At 45.6% G+C, this 22,311-nt stretch overlaps 2 protein-coding genes across 2 annotated transcripts in view; both read left to right on the forward strand.

The window, feature by feature from the left end:
* Positions 1-10,219, forward strand: part of LOC135113075 (kynurenine 3-monooxygenase-like) — a 14,043-nt gene extending 3,824 nt beyond the window's left edge. Inside the window, exons 3-11 of the mRNA XM_064028062.1 lie at positions 244-434; positions 851-987; positions 1,130-1,301; positions 6,830-6,988; positions 7,165-7,257; positions 7,719-7,808; positions 8,195-8,335; positions 8,814-8,975; positions 9,317-10,219. Coding sequence (XP_063884132.1) covers positions 244-434; positions 851-987; positions 1,130-1,301; positions 6,830-6,988; positions 7,165-7,257; positions 7,719-7,808; positions 8,195-8,335; positions 8,814-8,975; positions 9,317-9,472 — 1,301 coding nt within the window. The 3' untranslated portion in view covers positions 9,473-10,219. The remainder of the gene's footprint in view (positions 1-243; positions 435-850; positions 988-1,129; positions 1,302-6,829; positions 6,989-7,164; positions 7,258-7,718; positions 7,809-8,194; positions 8,336-8,813; positions 8,976-9,316) is intronic.
* A 2,227-nt stretch (positions 10,220-12,446) lies between these two features.
* LOC135113076 (small ribosomal subunit protein uS10m-like) lies at positions 12,447-15,794 on the forward strand. The gene is made up of 5 exons (XM_064028063.1): positions 12,447-12,605; positions 13,043-13,240; positions 13,656-13,804; positions 14,439-14,637; positions 15,662-15,794. Exons 1-5 carry the CDS (start codon positions 12,546-12,548, stop codon positions 15,716-15,718), a joined length of 663 nt encoding a protein of 220 aa, XP_063884133.1. The 5' UTR covers positions 12,447-12,545; the 3' UTR covers positions 15,719-15,794.
* Positions 15,795-22,311: the final 6,517 nt, after the last annotated feature.

Genomic DNA, 22,311 nt, shown 5'->3' on the forward strand with positions numbered 1-22,311 from the left:
GTGGTGGTGGTGGTGGAGGAAACAATGCATTCAATAGTGTGGTGGAACAAATAGAACGACACCACATGGCATCACACCACACCACAACCACATTACACCACCACTACCACTCCACACTTGCCACAACCATTAGCTACTACTACCACAACAACAATAACTACAACAACAACTACTACTACTACAAAAATCACCACCACCACCACTACCACCATTGATGCTCCCCTTCTGCTGCCCCTTCGTCAGATATCCGGCAGATGGAGCACGTGCCGGGCCGCAGCATCAACCTGGCGATGAGCGTGAGGGGGAGGACTGGCCTGGGGGCGGTGGGCGTGGAGGAGCAGATTGTACAGCGGCACGGCATTGCGATGAAAGCAAGAATGATTCACTCACTAGATGGCACCACTAAATCCATTCCTTACAACAGGGAAGGCAAGGTGAAGAGAAATGGATGTTTAATTTAACCTAACGTAACTTAACCCAACCTGACCTGATGTAACGAAACCTGACCTAACCTTACCTAACCTAACGTAGCATAACCTCGTCTAGCTTACTTAATTAACGGTGCGTAACTTAACCTAACGTAACCTGACCTGACCTAATTTAACGTAACCTAATCTAATCTAATTCCATTGACTGCTGTTTGGTATATTTTTCATCATTCACAAACCACTCAAATACTTCCTTTCGTTGTACAGCCACGTTTAAATATTATACAAACCTTGCATTGGAAACCTCTTCTAATCGATCTCTGAATTCCTGTTAAGTGTTGGAGAGCGTAATGAAAGAATTAACCTACGCAGTCTAAAGGGTAACCTAACCTAACCACCACCACCACCACCACCACCACCAGTGCATCTTCTCCGTGGGCCGCCGCTTTGTGAACGAAGTGCTGCTGACGAGGGCCGAGGACTTCCCCAACGTGACCATTCACTTCAACCACAAGCTGGAGGCGTGCGACCTGGAGCGTGGCGAGATGACCTTCACCAAGTAAGAGAGAGAGAGAGAGAGAGAGAGAGAGAGAGAGAGAGAGAGAGAGAGAGAGAGAATAACTCCTCAGAAACCTACAATACTACTACTACTAATATTACCACTACCATCATCTCTCCTACCACCACCACCACCATCACAGCACGGCCACGGGGGAGAGGGTGAGCACCAGAGCAGATCTGATGATAGGCTGTGACGGCGCCTACTCCAACGTGAGGAAGCAGATGCTGAAACGCGCCCACTTCAACTACAAGCAGGAGTACATCCCCCACGGCTACATGGAACTGTGCATCCCCGCCACGCCTGATGGGGAGGTGAGCGGGGGAAAAGGGAAGGGGGGAGGGGAGGAGTGTTCGACTCTTGACCAGCAGGGGCACAGGAAACGCAGGTAACAGTGCAGGTGTTTATTCACAGAAGGTGTGAACAGAAGGCTGGAGGTAGGTGATCTCCCGGCGCCAGGCCGCGCACTTCAACTTAACACTTATGACTGAAGCCTAGCTCGTTCACTCATACACGTATTCATGCCTCACACAAGTCTCGCTCATTCACTCGTTCACACAACTAGCTAACAACCACACACCTCCCCCGAGACATAAGGAAGATTCCTTATCTTTGTTATGGCTACCGTAACACATGAAACAAAGTTACAATGATTGAAGTACAGAAAACACGGTACATATACACAAAACAAACACAGCGTACAATGAACACGTACGACTAATCGTAGGTGCTACGGTGCCACCGCACCTGCAGTCGTCTCGGCTCCCTACGCTGTCGGCTGCTTCGACGCTCTGGTTGCTCTCGGCCACGGTGTACCCCGTTACCCTGATGCTCCGGGCTGCCGGGATGGTGGTGTTCCTCGTGACCCTGATGCTGAAGCGCTGCACCGCCATGAGCGGTGTGCTGCTCGACAGGAAGGGGAGCAAGAGGTCTGTGTGGGCGTAGGTGTCTTCTATTACGCCACATCACGCGACCGCTGCCCATCTTGATGAGGTAGTCTCTCCTTCGCCCAACAGCCACGATGACACCCAGGCGATCCCAGAGGCCTGTCGTGTGATCTTGAACGTCGACGTGGCCACCGAGGTGCAGGAGAGGAAGAGTACGGGCGGACGCGTCGTGGCGAAGTTTCGCTTTCTTCCTCAGTCGCTCTGCCTTGGCGTCGCACTCATCAGCAGCGCGCTGCCACTGCTGAGCGTATGAGCGATGATGAGCCGGGACACAGGACCTCATAGGATGACCGAAGAGGACTTGTGCTGGTGATCGCCCTTCCGCCCTCGGAGTGTTGCGCAGTTCCAGCAACCCGCGAGCGAACGCATCCTCGTCCAGGTGTCCCTGCTGTGTGGTCGTGAGGATCAGCTTCTTCACGGACTTGACCGCTGCCTCGGCGTGACCATTGGAGCGTGGATAATGAGGTGAAGATACACGATGCTCCACCCCCCATCGAGCCAGGAAGCGCCGTACCGATGAAGAAGTGAACTGCGGTCCACCGTCAGTCCTCAGGAGAACAGGCACGCCCGTGTCGGCGAACACACCCCGAAGGACACGAACGAGCTGATCAGCCGATGCTGGACGTGAGCATGCAGACACGTGAGGCCACCCAGACAAGCGATCTACATACACGAGGTATGTACGGCCTGCTGCGTGGAAGTAGTCTGCAGAAACTGACTCAAACACCCTGCTGGGTGTGTCCGTGTCCTGCCAGAGAGGTTCGTTGGCTTGGCTTGGTAGGAGTGGACGGCATAGTGAGCATCCAGAAACGACGTTCTCAACGTCTCTGTCCATACCAGGCCAGTACACCGTTTGTCGGGCCCGTCGCTTGGTGCGCTCCATCCCCTGATGACTGTCATGGAGTCGCTCTAGTGTTTCTCGGCGGAGGCTGTGAGGAATAAGAAGCCTCGGCCCGTAAACCACCAGGTCGTCGTCTACGGCCAGCAGACTGCGCACCGGCCAGTACGTACGCAAGCGGTGATCGAGGTCGTGGCAATGATCAGGGAAGCCCTCGATGATGACGTTCTTGAGCAAGCAGTACTCCCCGTCTCTTGCTGCTGCGGCACGTACCATTTCCACAGTCTGATCCTGGAGTGGTGCTAAGCGGACGCCGTCCTCATTGGTGGCAGATAACGCTGAGATGACCGCTGAGTGGAGAGGGTCGAGGTCACCAGAAGTAGCAGCATCCTCTTCCTCCACTGGGTCCTGTACTGGAGCACGTGAGAGGGCGTCGGGCACACAGTGTGTCGATCCCTTTTGCCAGCTTGCTGTGAAAGAATACTGAGCAAGCTTCTCCCTCATGCGCTGCAGCCGCAGGTTCTCTATTTCTCCCAACAACTTGCTATTGAGGAGAGGTATCAGCGGGCGGTGGTCGAGCACTAGATCGAAGTGAGGGAGTCCTTTCAGGTAGGTGCCACATTTCCTGACTGCCCAGACGATTGCAGCCATTTCCAACTCTATTACTGCATAGCGGCTCTCTGTGTCTGTAACAAATCTTGACCCGCATTGCACCATCTTCCACTGGTCACTGTGCTTCTGCAGGAGAACGAATCCAAATCCGTGCATCCTTGAGGCGTCAGTCTGTAGCATCGTTGGTAATGATGGGTCGAAGTATGCCAAGACAGGTGGGCTGACGAGACACTGTTTCACCTTCTCAAACGCCTCTTCATGGTTAGGAGACCAGCACCAACTGTTCTTCGGGCGTAAGAGATCTCTGAGGGGTTGTGCAGCTGCAGCCACAGCAGGAGAAAAGCTTCCAAGCTGGTTTGTAAGACCCATGAATGATCGTAAGTCGGTGATGTGCTGTGGTCGTGGGAAGTCAGAGATTGCCTTAACTTTCTTTGAGTCTGTCGTGTAGCCTTGTCCAGAAACAGAGTAACCACAGTAATCTACCACTCTTTCCGCGAATGTAAACTTCTGTGGGTTGAGAGTGATGCCGTGCTGGTCACACCGCCGCACAATCTGAATGACATGGGCTAAGTGCGCACTGTAGGTGGAGTCATAGGCCAGGATGTCGTCCACGATCTTGATGGTGTTAGGTATGTCGCCGAGAGCTTGGTCTCCTCGACGGTTATACTCGTCTCCAGACGAGACGAGACCCATAACCGCTCGCCGAAACTTGTACCGACCCCAAGGTGTTATGAAGCAGGTTAAATCCTGGTCTTCTTCTCTAATGGGGACTTGAAAATACCCCATCTTGGCATCAAGAGTGGTGAACCAAACTGCTCCGGTCCCGATCGAGGCGATGGCGTCATGAGGTGAGCGCACTGGATACACGGGCCTCTTCACGTAACGGTTGAGTCGTGTCAGGTCAACACACAGCCTTACACCAGATGTCTTTTTTGGGACAGGCACGATGGGGTGGCACCATGCCGTAGGGTAGTCCACACTCTCGATGATTCCCTTGTTAAGCAGCTCTTCCAACTGGCTCTTAATTTCTTCACGCCAATTGTAAGGGATTGTACGAGATGCTGTTACGGCGAAGGGTCGAGCGTCGTCTGTCAACTCGATGGCCATGGATCCACCAGCCATTGCACGTAAACCTTCCTTTGCTTCGAAGACGCTGGGAAAGGCCTTGATCACAGCAGCAGCGTGCCCCGCACGCTGCTGTGGCGTTGGGTCGTAGGAATGAGGCCAGCTGATCACTTCTGTGGGCGTAGATAGAGGTGGCTGCGAGGCGGTCGGGTACTTGATGGAGCTGTTGCCGGTGTGCTGTTCTTCCCTGCGTAGCGGTCGGATTTGAGCCGGAAAATCTTCGGGGAGGATTCCGAGAGCGATGGAATCGTACCAGCTAAGCAGCGCCCCCTTCACCTCCTTCACCACGCTCACAACAGTCTCAGCTTCCCTGTCGCCCAGTTGCAAGTGCGACGAGAAAGTTCCTACACAGGTGAGGGGGTGATTACCGGCAGCATAAAGTCCATCACCATCAGCGGGCGCCAAGCTGGAGGGCGGGATTCCAAGGAGTGTTGCCGTGTCGAGGCCAATAACGGTCGTTTCGGCCCCAGAGTCAGGAGTCCACGTAATCTTGTCTCTTCCAGCGGGATGTGTGGCGGTAATGAGCACCTGGGGCGCAGGTCGTGCCGTCACCGTCTTTGTGTATACGCCTGATAAGAGCTGGTATACACTGGCACTGGCTCCCCGCCTCGGGCCTGCACCGCGATGAGGAGAGACAGTTGAGGAACTCCTCGAAGCTCCTCGTCGTTTCCTCACTGTCTGCTGACATACACTCGCAAAATGCCCTCTTTTCCCGCAGTTACGACACACTTTATCTATTGCCTGGCATCCCCTTTTGTCACTGCGACAATCTTTGCCACAACGATAACAGCCCGTGGGGCTTGAGCCCCCGAAACTGCCCTTCCTGTAGTTCGAGACAGCGTTCACACCATGGCTCGAAGAGTGAGAGCCGCCCCTTAGTACTGCACTACACTGGTTAGCGCTCTCTGATGCTCTGCAAATATCTATGGCGTTTTCAAGGGTGAGTTTCTTGTTTTCCAGCATGCGTTTCAGAGCCACTTCGTCTCGTGTCCCAACGACAATTCTGTCACGCAGCTGATGGTTTATGCACTGGTCGCAAAAGTCACAGAAATTGGCGATTTCCTTTACAGCACATAAAAAGTCGTCAAAACCTTCTTGCGTTTCTTGCACGCGGGAGTAGAAGTCTCTTCTATCCATGATGATGTTGCGCTGGCTTCGCAGGTACTCACACATTGCATCGAGGATGGTTCTTAACTCCGCGTCTCTCGGTAAGCTTATCCCGTAGCGAAGTGTACGGGTCCACTCGTCGTCTAGGACAGCAGCGAGTGCCGCCCTCTGCTCAGCCAGGGAGAGACAGTCTATCCTGGCGAGGGTTACGTATCCTTCAAACTTATGGCGCCACGTGTCGAACTCACGTAAAGATGCTGACGCCGTTAAGTGAGGAATGATGGTGGCGGACGTCGGGAACCTCGCGCCCTGGGTAGACGTGCTGCGGGCTGTGGTTTCGCCTTCATTGCTCGCCGTGGTGCGACTGGGAGCTTGTGTCCCCACTCTCTCCAGCAGCTGGGTTAAACGCTCCTCGCGAGCCTGACTCTGCTCCGACTGTCGCGCTAGCAGAGCCTGACTCTGCTCCGACTGTCGCGCTAGCAGGGCAGCCAGCGCCTCCAACTGCTTCTCCATTCTGCGCCGTACCCACTGCAGCCTTGTCCTGATCCTACTCACTGCGCCATGTTCGACTCTTGACCAGCAGGGGCACAGGAAACGCAGGTAACAGTGCAGGTGTTTATTCACAGAAGGTGTGAACAGAAGGCTGGAGGTAGGTGATCTCCCGGCGCCAGGCCGCGCACTTCAACTTAACACTTATGACTGAAGCCTAGCTCGTTCACTCATACACGTATTCATGCCTCACACAAGTCTCGCTCATTCACTCGTTCACACAACTAGCTAACAACCACACAAGGAGGAACTGACGAGATAGGTAAATGAAATAGGATAAGATGTAAGCGGGTGATCTGACACACACACACACACACACACACACACACACACACACACACATAATATAGAGAAGTCAATATAAACATCTAAATTCTTACAAAAAAAACATTATTTTTTAAAAGTGGTCAAAAAACACCTCTCCATCTCCTCCACCACCTTCTTCTTCTTCTTCTTCTTCTTCTTCTTCTTCTTCTTCTTCTTCTTCACCTCCATCACCACAACAACCACTTCTTCCTCCACCAACACCTCCATTTCCTCCACCTTCACTGCCACCATGCGCTCTTCCTTCTCCTTTCTCCTCCTTCCTCTCGTCCTCATCCCCATTCTTCTCCTTCCCCACCACCACCACCACCACCACCACTACCACCTCCCTCTATTCCAGTTCGCCATGCCCCCCAACTACCTGCACATCTGGCCCCGCGGTAACTACATGATGATCGCCCTGCCCAACCAAGACCGCAGCTGGACCGTCACTCTTTTCATGCCCTTTGAAATCTTTGGCACCCTCACCACGCCGGAGGAACTGCTTAGCTTCTTCCAGGTGAGAGAGAGAGAGAGAGAGAGAGAGAGAGAGAGAGAGAGAGGTTGATTTTTTGTTAATATTTAGAATTATTTTTTTCGTAAGATTTTTGTTCTGTTCATTTTTTTTTTTTAGCATATTCTTAATTTTTTCTATCGTTGTCTTACTACTACTACTACTACTGCTTCCACCTTCAGACTAACTACCCGGACGCCATCCCACTGATCGGCCGGGAGAAGCTGATTAATGACTTCTTCAGCAACAAGCCCCTGCCAATGATATCAGTCAAGGTACGTGGCTGACTGACTCATTCACTCTCTCTCTCTCTCTCTCTCTCTCTCTCTCTCTCTCTCTCTCTCTCTCTCTCTCTCTCTCTCTCTCTCTCTCTCTCTCTGACTGACTGACTGGTTGACTAAATGGTGATAGTGATAATAATGGCAAATGATAATGAAAATGATAAAATTACTCTGGCTGACCACAAGATGATGGTTAAGATGATGAAGATGATGATGATGATGATAAATGATGATGAAAATGGTGATGTAATGATTCTATGACATACCACAACCACCACCGCCACCTATCAATTTTCTATCAATTTCCTTCAACTTCCAAACAATTTGTACTTTTTTTTATATTTTCCTGTTTATTTTCCTATAATTTCATTCACCACCACCACCGCCACCGCCACGACCACCACCACCACCACCACCACCACCACCACCACGACTGTCACTACCATTTCTTTCAGTGCTCGCCATACCATGTGGGCAACACCAGCGTCATCATGGGAGATGCCGCCCACGCCATGGTGCCATTCTACGGACAGGGGATGAACTGCGTAAGAGAGAGAGAGAGAGAGAGAGAGAGAGAGAGAGAGAGAGGTTGGATGTATGGATGGGTGCGTTAGTGAATTGGTGAGCGGATGGGCATTTGGCTAGGTGGATGATGAATGAATAAATGGAAGGGCAAGTCAATGGGTGTGTGTAAGGAGAGATGTGTGGATGGGTAGATGCAGTAACATGTGGATATGCTCCCTAACAACCCCACAAACAACCCCTAGCACTAATCCCCACAGCCAGTCCCCCAACCAACCCCCGAAGGACCCCAACAAGTCCTTAAGGAACCCCAAGCAACACCACACACCACCACCACCACCACCACTTACAACCAACATCACATCCCCCAGTCAACTCTAATCTCACCCCCACTCCCCCCATCCCCCAGGGCATGGAGGATTGTGTAGTTCTGAATGAGATTCTGGACCAATACGGAGATGACCTGACGAAGGCGCTGCCCGCATATTCAAAAAGGAGGAATCCAGACGCGGAGGCGATTGTGGACCTGGCGATGTATAACTATGTAGAGGTGAGGCGTGGAAAGGGGAAGAGGGAGAGGGTAAAGGGAGGAGGTGAGGGGAAGTGAGTGAGTGCTGAAGGGTGAGGGAAGAAGGAGGAGGCTGAAGAGGGGAAGGGAGAGAGAAGCAAAGAGGAATGATGGGGCGGAGGGAAGGTGAGGATAGGGCGTTAAGAGAGGAAGGGAGAGGGTAAGGGAGGAATGAGGGGAACGAGGGGAGAAGGAGAGGGCAGGAAAGAAGGGAAGGAGAATACCAGAGCGAGGGGTTGGCGCCATGTAGGCCTGCGAGTCTCCTCCAGTTGTTTCTGTCCTTTGCGTCTGATCACAGTTCCATCCCTCCATCTCACTCCGTCTTTCCACTTACTCTTCCCCAAACTCTTTTAATCGCTTCCTGGCCTTATCTTCCTACCAAAAGAGGCTGGAGGAGACGCAAACACCCTCAAACACCTTTAAGACACCTCAGAACACTCCATTATCTCTCCCCAAACAGATGAGGGACCTTGTCAACTCCCCATTTTTTCTCCTGCGTAAGAAACTGGACGATTTTCTGAGCATTATCCTTCCGGGCCGCTGGCAACCACTCTACACAATGGTGACCTTCTCTCGCCGCCCCTACAGCAGTTGCATCGCCAACAAGACCTGGCAGGATAAGGTGAGGCCTTGCGGGAGGATGGGGAAGGTTAGGGTACATGTAGTTTTGCTGCGTGTTGGGGTGAAATGTACTTTTATAATGGGGAAAGTTTGAAGGAGTGTTTGGTGTGGGGGGTTGGGGGACGAGGAGGGTGGTAATGGTAGTAATAGTAGTAGTAATAGTAGTAGTGTGTGTACGTGTCTTTACTCAGTGTACGTGTAGTAGTAGTAGTTATATAGTCAAGATAGCAGTAGTACCACCAACAGCAGCAGTAGTAATAACACACACACACACACACACACCCCTAACAGACACCTCCGACATGTTATCCCTATGTTTCATTCTCTCCTATCTTTCTGCAGGTGATCATGCGCGTGAGCAGGGTGGCTGGGGTGGCCTGCGTGGCTGCACTGGCAAGGGTGGCGCTGCAGGCCGTGCGGGAGCCTGCAGCACAACAAGCAGGCCGTGACGCGCTCATGTGGGTGTCGCAGGCCGCTAGCAGGGCGTGGCAGGGATAAGGAAGGAAAGAAGGAATGAATAAAAGACCAAGAAGGAATGAAGGAGACAGGAAGAATGAAGGAAGAGTGAAGGAAGGCCAGTAAGATGGAAGGGCAATGCAGCAGGACAAACACCCACCGAGGCAGGACAACGAACGCCAAGCCAAAGCAATATAAGGAATCAGATCGCATTTATAAGTGTTGAATCCCATGTCATGACAAGATCAGGATTAAGTAGTCTTTTTTTTATTATTATTTTGTTGTCCATAGTTTGTTAGGGATAGGTAGGTGTGTGTGTGTGTGTGTGTGTGTGTGTGTGTGTGAGAGAGAGAGAGAGAGAGAGAGAGAGAGAGAGAGAGAGAGAGAGAGAGAGAGATTCGCCATCTTTACTACTGCTATTACTACTACTACCTACTACTACTACTATTGTTATTATTGTCTCACACGCCAGTCATGAAACACTAAGTTTAATTCTAACAAGTTTATTTTTAAGTTCGAAGCTCAATTTAGTTCAATAGTTTACCTTCCTCCGCGCCTCATTGATTAACGATGATTTTCACCTTTGCACTGATTATCATTGTCATAATTTTCACCTATAGTCTTTTATTCTTCCTCTTAGTCGCTTCTAATACAAAGTAATAAATAAACTGATAAAAAAAATATTGTTAAAGTCTCACTCAAGCTAAAAACAAAAGAAAAAACAAAAGAAATTGTCATCATAATTAAACTTTCACTCAAGCAAACAAAATAAAAAAAAAAAGAACATTTCAGCATTGTATTGATTCCACCTCTTCCAGCAGCGGGTGGTGGGCGGAGGAGGGTGACAACTAATGCTGCGGAGGCGGTGTATGTACAGTACAGTACAAGCAAGGAAGTGCTATACATTACGCATACAGATTCAGCACTAATGCGTCTGTGTATCACGTCATTTTTTCATGCAAATAATAAGTCACTGAACGTTTCACTTCTGGTTATATATAATAATACAAAGAACACGCAACAACAGGCAAGGTGTATTAAAATCTTGAGGAAGAAACAAAACAAAGGATGTAGCAGTGGCAGGAACTCTGAGACGACCGCGAGAAACTATGGAGTACGAGAGGCTGAGAAGGGCAACAAACGAAAGGATGTCCGAGGAAATAATGACGATAAAGATAAATCGGACGGCAACGCGAGGATGGGAGCGAGACAGTGGGAGTAAAGGCTAGGACGGTGAGCTGCGAGGCCCTGACGTGAAGAACGACTGAGGACGCAACGAAATGAATAAAAGACAACTGGCGAAAAAATACATGACGTTTGGATGTGTGAATGTGAGAGGATGGGCCACTGGAACATTTGAGGATGTGTATATGGAATTAAATTAATGGCGTTTCGACGTTGTTGGAGTGACCGAGACACATCTGAGGGATGACGTGAAGTTGGATGGCGGTGAGTATTCAGGATGGAGGAAGAGAAGTGACCTTTTTGTATATGAAGGAAAGTATGGCAAACTTAGCATGGATTAACTAAGGCCAGGTTATAAAATAATGTGGAATTTACCTTATGGGAAGGCGGACCTATGAGCGGGCTATCAGTACACAGGCCTGACACTCATTCAGGTTCTTGGCTGGAGTCTTGGGTGTAATGTCCGCCCGGAGTAATGGTGAGGCTGCGATAGAAGGACAGACCGCTGTGTGGCGACTGGCTGCCCTCTAGTGTGACTGCTACTGCTAAAAGTGGTAGCGGTGGCAGGAGAGTAACTCTGTTGCTAGGTGTGATAGCAGGAGTGTAAATAAAGCTTAAGATGTGCTTCCTTGACCAAAGAGTCTAGTGTAACAAACTGCGCCGCATTCGGAGCGGTTTCATCAAGGCTTGGATCTGGGAATTCGGAACCGCGGTCCCGGATCCTCGCTAGTTCATCCACTCATTAAGGTCACAAGGTGAATTATTAAACCTACCCAGACGAATGGAAGGATGATTGAGGATGCGTAAGTGTTTCTGGAGAAAATATGGCATGCTAGATCCAATTTTTCCCTACAGGAGGTATCGATACGAAGACCTGGCACAGGAATAACCCAGAGCCAACTGTATGGTGTGGATGTGATTGCATGGAATGAAAGTGAAATTGATAAGTTAGAAGTGGGCCAGAATAGAGTAGCAAGGATGGCACTGAGTGCACCGAGGTGCACAGCAGTTGAAGCCTTGAGAGGTGACATGGGATGGAGCACCTTTAGAGAAAGACTCACAAAAGCCACACTTAGGTACAAGATTAGGCTTGAGAGAATGGATGATGCAAGAATAGCAATGAATGGAAGTGGAAGCAAATGGAGGAAGAGATGCATGAGAATGACAGACATGAATGGATTGCAAGTTGTGTGGGCGATAAGAATGGCAGGGAGGAATCAAAATGAGCGTGAATGGGTGGTAACAAGAGGAGGCAGAGTGGGAGCCGAATGGGATGTGAGAAAATGGAAGAATGAGATAGACAAAGAAGTGAAATGTGTGGGACTGAATGAATGGAAGAATGAAATGGAAAGAAAGAAGACCCTGGAATGGTACAAGGAGAAAGAGGCCCCGAGGTATGAAAGGTGGTATGATGGAAGCCTGGGCGGTGATCTCTTCCGAGCGAGGGCACAGTGTATGGATGTGAATGCAAGGAGTTACAGGTGGTCTGAGTCCCGCAGCAAAGTGTGCCAGATGTGTGACATGGGAAAGGATGAGACGGTGGAACATGTGGTGCTGGAGTGTGTGAAGTATGCCAGAGACAGGAATGAGATGATGCAAGTGATACTGACTGAGTTAGGGCATGATAGGAATGAAAGAGTGGAGAAGACAGGAAAGGAATGGATGGTGTTGTTGCTGGGACTGTGTAGAGAGGCGAATGAAAGGATGATTGAGGCGGTGAAAGAGTTTCTGGAGAGAATGTGGCGTGCCAGATGTATGAACAATTAGGATAGAGGATGCTGTTCGTTTCTCTTTTTTTTTCCCCCCTTCTACAGGAGTTGCCGATCCAAAAGCCTGGCTCAGGAGTGATCCTGTGCCACCTGTACCATCAAGATCAAGATCAAAATCATGTAGCATCAAGATCAAGATCATCACCGGCAGTGTTTACAAGATGTGGCGGCGTGCTGGGGCTGGACTGGTGGTGCTGAGTGGCCGGGGCGCGGGCAGCGAGGTGAGTGTTGTCTTCACTGTGCTGCCTTGCCGTGGCCTGGGTGCCGCTGCCTCAGGGACACTGGTGCTGGGGAGCAAGGAGGACCAAGGGGGCAGGGGACACTGGGCACCGAGCCTCACTTCTCATTCTGGATAACCCGTTCACTTTTCTGGTTATTATGCAACTAACTTGGCCTGCTCATTGACACACACAGACCGTTATATTTCTGGACATAATATGATACCTTTGTAAGTCGTGATCTAGAGGGACGCAGTCTCCCCCGCCAGGTTAGGTCATGCGGGACAAGGGGGGGGTGCGGGTGGAGGCTCTGTTAGGTAAGGTAAGAGGGGTCGAGAGGGGAGGTATCCTTTCTTCGATTAGAAAATAAATAGGTAAATATGTAATACAAGTAATTCAACGGTTAAAGGTAGCAGTGAGTCCACTCTCCCCACTGACAGGTGTGTGCCAGGGTGCCGGGGGCCACCACATGGATCAGGGCCACACCCACCGCCCTGCCACTGTGCCCGGGGCTCCCCAGCAGCTCCCCGGCGGGTTTTTTGCTGCAGGCGTGTGGAGGCCTCGCCCATGCCCCAACCACGCCCCACAGGCTCCTCCACACCACGCCCCGCTCTGCCGCTGAGTCTGACGCCTCCACGGTGAGTGGCTGCAACCTGTTTTATTTACTTATTTATATTTTTCTTTTATTTACTTTAACAGATCAGGCTCCAAATTTTAGACGTGCATCTTTTTTGCTAATTGTTTGTTTTAATGGATGGAATTTTTCATTTCATCCTTTTTTATTTATTTGTTTATTTAATTAGTTAATTGGTTGGTTGTTTGTTTAATTTTCAACAAATGAAATCTTACTTCATCTCTTAACAGAGGGAATTTTTCACATAATCATCCTTTTCTTATATACTATACATATTTTTATTTATTTGTCCATTTAGTTGGTAATTATTTCTTTTTGACATAGGAAATTCCAGTTTTTAGACTTGCTTCCTTTTTCCTCATTTCCTTCTCTTGATGGAAAAGATTTTTCACTCCACTCCCCTTCTGTCCCTCCTGCAGGCTGTGGTGCAGGCAGGGGAGGAGGAGCTGGACCGCCTGTACAGCCGAGTGGACGTGGAGTGCCGGGGACACGAACCAGCCGTCTTGCGCTCTTACCAGAAGTTTGTCAGCACTGCCGCAGCCCATCTGGATGTGCCGCTGGAGGGGATGTGAGTGACAGGGCAGGGCTTGCAGATGCTCCACTGCCCTATCTTGACTTGTGGCTGCTGTAACCTAACTTAACCTAACCTAACGTAACCTAACTTAACCTAACCTAACCTAACCTAACTTAACCTAACCTAACGTAACGTAACTACCCTATCTTGACTTGTGGCTGCTGTAGTGGGAGTTACTGGAGTGTTCAAGGATGTTTTCACAGTGGAAGTTTTCAAGGGTTTTCAGGGGTCTAATGATGGTATGACAGGCTGTAATGGATGCTGTTAGGGTCTTCAAAAGTATTTTTGTGGTTCTGGTGATAGCTTAGGAGGGCGTAGCGAAAGTTAATGGGATTTTGAAGGTCTTTTCTCTAATTGTCTTCCTGTTAATCCCTTTATCAGTCACTCAGTCACTAGTCACTTCATCAGTTAGCCAGTCACTCAGTCACCCAGTCAGTCAGCCAGTCACTCATTCACACACCTCTTCAGTCATTCATTCAGCCAGTCAACCAGTCATTCATTCACTCACTCCATTAGCCAGCCATCCACTCAATCACTCCCTCACTCACTCACTCCACCAGCCAGCCAGCCACACAGCCACCCCTCAACCACCCTGGCACTCACCCCTACTCCTTCCACACCCCTACAGTGAATGGCCCAAGAAGCACATTCAGCGGTGGACCCTCTTGAAGTCCATCCACATCCACAAGAAGCACCGGGTTCAGTATGAGGCGCGCACCCACTTCCTTGTTATGAGGTTTGTCCGCCTCACAAGCTCCACCGCCGACACCTTCCTTGAGTACATCCAGCGTAACCTTCCCGAGGGCGTCGCCATGAAGGTGACTAAGGTATGTGTTTGTGTGTTTGTTGGTGGTGGTTTGTATGTGTTTTGATTTTTTTTTTTTTTTTTTTAATACAGTATGCGAGCTATGTAACTTTGATATCTTTTTTCTCTCTCTCTCTCTCTCTCTCTCTCTCTCTCTCTCTCTCTCTTGTTTTTCTCTTTTCTTTATTTTGTTTTTTATTTTCCCTTTTTCCTTCTCTTCTCTTTTTCTTTTCTTTCATTCTTTGTTCTTTCTTTTTCTCTCTCACAAGGAAAGCAAAGTAAGAGTTAACAATAATTAAAAAACAAAAAAAAATCTTATATATTGTTTCTCCCATGAAAGAAAATCAAGTTTGTATTTTTGTATTACTATTTTAACAGCATTGAGGCCAAATTTATTGTGTTGTATGTACGTATGTATGTATGTATATGTGTTTTTAATGAAATGTGTTTACCTTTTATTCTCTTAAGTGTATCATTTGTCTTTATTTATTCTCTTATTTATTTATTTATTTTTTTTTGCAGCTTGTATATATATATTCAAAATTTCTTGGTATATATTTCTGTGGCGTATTGTTATTTATGTTATTTTTATTATTATATGCTTTGTTTGATCTATTTACAGTTAATTATTTATGTATTTCTTGTACCATATTGATGCAGCAACTCCAATGTTCACTACTCTATTGCCTATGTTACCTTGTGGTGCTGTGGCTCTTTTCTTTAGTCAATCATTAAATTTACTCACTCTCTCATTCACTAATTCTTTCTGTCATTCGCCCATTTGCTAACTCATTCTGCTTCTCACTCATTCACGTATTAACTCATTCATCAGCTGTCCATTCTCCCTCTCGTTCTGTTTCTCATTTACTCACTCACTTGTTCCACCAGTCATCCATTTATTCACTTTTATTTCACACTCATTCACTCACTCACTCAATCATTCACTCACTCCCTCACTCCACCACCAACTAGTCATCCCTCCACTCACTCAAACACATCACCCTTCCTCATTCACTCACACACCCATTCGTTTTATCCAATCACAGCACGAGATTGAGAAGCTGCCAGAACACGTGAAGCCTTCTGCGGAGGTTGTGGCATGAGTGTGAGGCGGCCTGATGGTGTACAGAGAATGCAGTGGTGTATGTATTGTGTATAAATGATATGTGTAGTTCAGAATCTTGTGTTTGTTTACGCCTTCTTACTTCGGTCTTTCGGTAATCTCATTTGTTTACGTTGTCTAAGTCGCTTAGTGCATTTAAGTCTGAGGGTGAAAGGTATTGCTTATTTCTTGTGTTATGGAGGCTGGGTAAAGGCTTGAGTGAAGGGAATAGGTTGAAATGCAGTATGTCTTTATTCCCTGTGTGTTATAGAGGCTGGCTAAGGGCTTGAGTGATGGGAATAGGCTGAAATATAGTATGTCTATATTTTCTGTGTGTTATAGAGGCTGGCTAAGGGTTTGAGTGAGGGGAACAGGCTGAAATATACTGCCTCACTGTTCTCTGTGTGTTTTAGAGGCTGAGGGATGTAGAATGGACTGGCAACTTCCTCCTCCTCTCTGTATCTGTGTTCTCCCCCAGCGAAAGGTTCCACAGGGTAGTAGCTCGCTGCCTCACAAAACTTATAGGATCTTTTTTTTATTTTTATTTATTTTTTTTTTATTTTATTATTATTATTTATTTATTTTTCTTTTTTAATACACCAACCCCAGGTGATACGGATTAATGTTGTGGTTTTATCGGCAGCAGTAGTGGGGTCCTGATGAGTGTTTGGCTGTGTGTGTGTGTGTGTGTGTGTGTGTGTGTGTGTGTGTGTGTGTGTGTGTGTGTGTGAGGTAGGTGTTTTGGATTTCTGTCTATGTATTTTTTTCTAACATCTTGCTTGGACTGGGGGAATTAAAGCAAAAAAAATTAGTATCCAGGTGATTTTTATTTTGTACATGGTGACTTTCCTGGATACACTAGTCGGATATCTTGATTCATATAGTGAATGGTGGAGTTCTGTTTATCTGTCTATCTGTCTGTCTAACACTTTGGTCAGACTGAGGGAATAAAAACAAGAAATTAGCATCCAGGTGATCTTTATTTTATACATGACTGTTTTTGGCACACACACACACACACACACACACACACACACACACACACACGACAAGGTTGACTCTCCCAAACAGCGAACACAGATGTATAAGCCTAAGCTATGACACACACACACACACACACTTAATAACCCTCGTCTTTTTAGTTTCTTTGGCATTTCAAGACAGGAGAGGAAGCGAACTGTTCTGTGCAGTGACTGAGAGGGCAGTGTTACGTAATGAAAAGCTTAAGTAGTTGTCTTTTTTCTGTGGAATTATTTTTCTCTCTTTTTTTCTTCATTTAATAGTTGGTAAATAAAGAGTTCAGTTTTCTCTTAGTCAGTGCAGCAGGTGGTGCTTCCTCTGCATTGAACACAGCACAGAACAGACTCACCCTCGCCTCAACACATGGCACAGTTAACACACTAACTGGAATGCCCCTCACAGCATCAGGGTGTTGTATTATCACACTCTTGGCCAGATACAGCGCACACACACACACACACACACATAGTACATGATTATTTTTCTTATCTTCTATCCCTTCTTTTATTTCTATGCATCTGTTATTCATACATGCACACATACATACATACATAAGTCTTATTTTTATCTTCTATCCCTCCTTAATTTCTATTTATTTCTTATTCCTCATCTATTTTTTTTTTTCCTTCTTACATCTAATCTTTCCTTCATTTCTACTTATTTTTACAGTTTATAACATTATTTTACTTGCCTCCCTTTTTCTCCTGATGGATTTACAAGTGTCACACACACACACACACACACACACACACACACACACACACACACACACACACACACACACACACACACACACACACACACTGTCCCTAACCTTGGTAACTCTGCACTGAGATGCTGGCCTTGGGGAACACACTAGGAATGAAGGAAAGGGAATATGTATGCACTGTTTCCTCACACACACACACACACACACACACAATGAAAGCATCTACTCCTACACTCCTAATGCCAATCCAGAGAAACTTCACTGTGTTTATATCAATGCCATGGACAGTCAATGCCCCAAGAAAGTGTGTTTTCAGTGTATCGTGGAATCTTTGCCATTAAACCTTTCCCTGGTACATATACTGAAGTGTTGATATAAAAAACTTGAGACAAATATTACTGGATGCTTCTGTTTATAAAGTTTGAATGGCTGGGAAAGGTGTAATGGTTAAATATTAAAGTTTGGGAAGCTTTTCTCCATAAGTGTTACCCTGGTGCGGATATTGCGGTGTTAGTATAAAAATTTTGAGATGTACGTTACTGGATGCTTCTGTTTATTAAAGTCTGAATGGCTGGGAAAATTATAATGGTTGATATGAAGGTTTGGGCAGCTCTTCTCCATAAGTGTTACCCTGGTGCGGATATTGCGGTGTTAGTATAAAAAAGTTGAGATGTACGTTACTGGATGCTTCTGTTTATCAAGGTTTGAATGGCTGGGAAAATTATAATGGTTGATATGAAGATTTTTGGAGCCTCTTAAGGTGGCGAAAGTTTATCCTGCATCATATTGTGGAGCGTAGTGGTGATGACGTATTGAATGGCATGGTACGTTGGTTGCATTTTCTATATCTTGAGGTTTGAAAGAGTATGCTTTGAGTAGGCAGTGAGAATTATAGAATGGAGCATTAATGAACTGGAGAAGTATTGCGGTAAATGCTTCTTCTGCTATGATGAGGATTTGAAGTGTTCTATTTATCTATCTGAAGCTTGAAAGACTGAATGATTATAAATGCTAAATATGAAGACTTTTGAGGAGTCTTTTAACCCATCAAAAATCTAAAGAGTAAATAAAAACAACAGAATCTCATGAAACCTGAGTGTGTGTCTTGATTAAACAACGACAGTATAGTAATGCGCAACATTTGGCAGTTAACACCAAACAAATGTGTCTAAATGTTTCTCGTATTCATCGGAAACCTCAAGAATAAATAGTAATATCAAAACCCCAATAAATCTGAAAGCATGAATTTATCCAAGGTTTTAATGATAATACACATAAGTAGTAAATTAATAGGAACACCTGTACTGCATGTCACCTGTAACTTAATGGCAGCTATGGTCAGTTAATATTAGTTGCATATTATGTACAAGTTGATATTAAGCTGAAATAAATGCTTCTATTTGTTTGAGGCCTAGAGGGGGACGTAAATAAACAGTGAGAATAATATTGTAAAGTTAGGTGTTATTAATTGTCTTTAATTAATACTAGTTGCATATTATCTCCAAGTTAGTATTAAACTTAAATATACAAGCCTCTTCTATTCATCCGAGGCGTGAATGAGCCATACATAAATATAGAATAAGGATAATATTATCTACGCTATGAAACTGAAACACACACGTCTTCTGTTCATCCGAGATCCAAAGAGAACATTGCTAGTCAGACAGTGACAACCACAAAGTTACTTATCATCTGCCATAGCGAATCAATACAACTATCTTCACGTTAATACGAAGCTGAAACCTGCACGTGTCCCTTCATCTGAGATCCAAAGAGAACACTGCTAATTATATAATGACAATAATTATAAAGTTACATGTTGTCTAGTGTCGTGAGCGAAGGGGTGTTCAAAATGTCTGCAATGCTATGCTAGATATGCGATGAGCACAATGCAAAACCACGTGGCTTCCAATCACAATGATGCTTTTTATTTAAGAGTGTTCATGGCGGATGTATGTGCAGTTGTAGCTCACATGTCTTGCCTGTTGCCAGCCAAGTGATTTTTTCATAGCTCGGTTGACACACACAGAACTTGTGAGTCACTGTGGGCAACAAGGGCATGCTGTCACTCATCACTGCACTGCTCCCCTTGCAAGAGAAGGTTCACAGCAGGACGTATCATCGCTTGCTTTGTGAATGTTCACGTCGCAAGCATCGCCAGTGTCAGCCCGTGGCATCACAGCAGGTGTGATCCCGCCTTTAATACTCCAGGTCACCCCCACAACACCTCCAGACATAACACTGAGGCAGGGGTGTACATGAGGCAACACCAACACTGAAAGCTGACTCTTAATGTGGCTGGGATAAGAGGAATGCATGTTGTCCTCACAAGAATGTCAAGAAAAAGAACACAGGGTATTGTCCATAGTATGAGTGTGTTTGGGATTCCTTGCCTGTCTGGTTAAGGAAAAGAAATAATATTCTGTCATAATTTTGTTCATCCATTTGCGTTAGTGATTTGTGTTGAGAAAAATTATTATACTGCACGTATGATGAGTTTTCCATTTTTTCTATTCCATTTTTCTATCCGTTCAGAAAAAAATGTTGCGTCATAGATTTTTTTCCCATTCGTGTTGAGAGAAAGAGATACTGCAAGCTGTGATAATTCCCATCCAGCAGTGTTGAGAAAACCCATTTGCGTTACGAAAAGACATCTTCAGACGTCATCATTTTGCATTCACATCACAGAAAAAAAAAAACTTTCACAAACACTAATCTAACCTACACATATCACCAAGCATCACACACACATACACACACACACACACACAAAAAAAAACTTTCCATACAATCACAACACTACACCGACAAACAGACAAACAGACAAACACACATACACGTAAAGGGACCAACACTAATACATCTACCTACAATACATGAGAGAGAAGTGTAAAAATAGACATGTTTGTGGCCTATACGTATCACTAGAGCTTGTGACTAGGGTTGGGTCCAAGGGGTGGTGGTGTGATATGACTAATGGTTGTACATAAGAAGTGACTGTGTGTGGCTATTCAAATGTGGAGGTTGCTTTTTTTGTATCGGCCTTTTTTAATTCCAGCCGTCACAGCCGAGGGAAGGGATCTGGTAATGGTCTGGGGATTTATGCATATTATTATTAGTAGTATGTGTATGAAACTGGATGAATCTTTTTTTTTTCCCCTCTTATTTTTTAATTTCCGATTGTTGTGTTTTGTTTGTCTTTTCTTCTGGGGTAAAACTTGTGTGTGTGTGTGTGTGTGTGTGTGTTTGGGTTATGAATGGGATTTCTTTATGTGTGTGTGTGTGTGTGTGTGTGTGTGTGTGTGTGTGCAGTAAAGAAGGACGAAAAGAAAGTCTCACCCATTTGACAATACGATAGAAAAATAGTAATTACAAGACAGGGGCAGCCGTGACACTACTACAAGTATTAGCTACAGGGCAAGTGGGAATGGACGTGTGTATGTTTGATCAGTCGCCCCTTAAACCTGAGCTCTAACACTAAAGAAAACGGGCGTGTGTACTGCTTGAAATACGTATATGTGTGTGCAGTTATATACATACACTAATGGAGTCAAGGTAAATATGTGTGTTGGTTATGTCTTTAATGCCAAGTTGTTATTTTATATCCTCATTTTTTTTTAAACTTTCTTGGCAGATTAATGAATGATTATTATTACTGTTATTATACACAAACAAAATTAAGGTTACTATGGTGATTGATTATACGTTTGTTATACACAAAATTTAACAGAGTCTAGCGTCGTAAGGACGTACGTAAAAATGTACTAATTGCTTGTTTCCAATACACAACACTGAACCAAGTCTTGTGCCGTAAGATATACATAAATAAAAACATACAGACTGCTTACGTTTCTTATACACAATATCGAACAAAGTATGATGTAATATAAAAACATACTGAGTGATTATACATTTCTTATACGTATGCATAAAAAAGATATTGGTTGTTTACGCGTTTCTTACACACAAAATTGAATCAGCAAAGAGTTATGAGATACAGAGAAGATCAGTCTGCAAAATGACTCAATTGTTATGTTATCAGTAAGGATGTAAAATGGGGAGAAAGCTGTTAGTTTTGCTATTAATGGTAACTCCATGGTACAGGGAAATGTATAACTGTGGATGGGCTGGCTGGGAAGTGTTTGGGTTCTATAGATTAATATTTTGTTTGTTTGTTTGTGTCTTCTTTCATATTTATTTATTTATTTATTTACTTTTTTTTTTTAGGTATCTTTTTTTTTTTTAGGTCAAGTGAAAATAATTATTGGTTTGAAATATTATGGTCCTATGGGTGTATAGTTCTCTTTTGTTTCTTTTTTCTAGTTATATTTCTTCTCTCTTTGGCAGAAATAAGTATTTACGTGTCTTACGTTCTTTGCAGTCATCAAAAGTTCCTTGGCAGATTTTTATAATAATTACAGCGAGTTTATATTTGCATTTCACTTTTCATTCAACCTCAGAAAATTATTTAGCTTTTTTTTTTCAAATATATCTTTTATGTAGGATGAAGAAAGTGAATGCAGTTTTCATAATAACTGGGAGTCTAAATCTTTCCTTCATTTTTCTTTTAACCAGAAGATTGTGCAATTTGTGAACATATCTTTTACATGGGATGAAGAAGAACACACAAATGCACTTTTCGCCTCACATTTCACATCCTCACAGAAAATTATATTCATTTTATCAAAAAATCTCAAATGGTTCGAGGGGGCACTAGCACCAGTACACCCTATCATTACCACTGTGACGCCTCAACCCCAGTGCTGTTATGAGTATTCTTTGTCCCGCAGCAGTAGAAGAAAATAAACATTCTACTCTTGCATTAGTGAATATCAGAAAGATAAGTTAAGTCACTGATACTGGTG

Source organism: Scylla paramamosain, chromosome 25 (assembly GCF_035594125.1).
Source record: "Scylla paramamosain isolate STU-SP2022 chromosome 25, ASM3559412v1, whole genome shotgun sequence".
NCBI classification, from domain to species: Eukaryota; Metazoa; Arthropoda; class Malacostraca; order Decapoda; family Portunidae; genus Scylla; species Scylla paramamosain.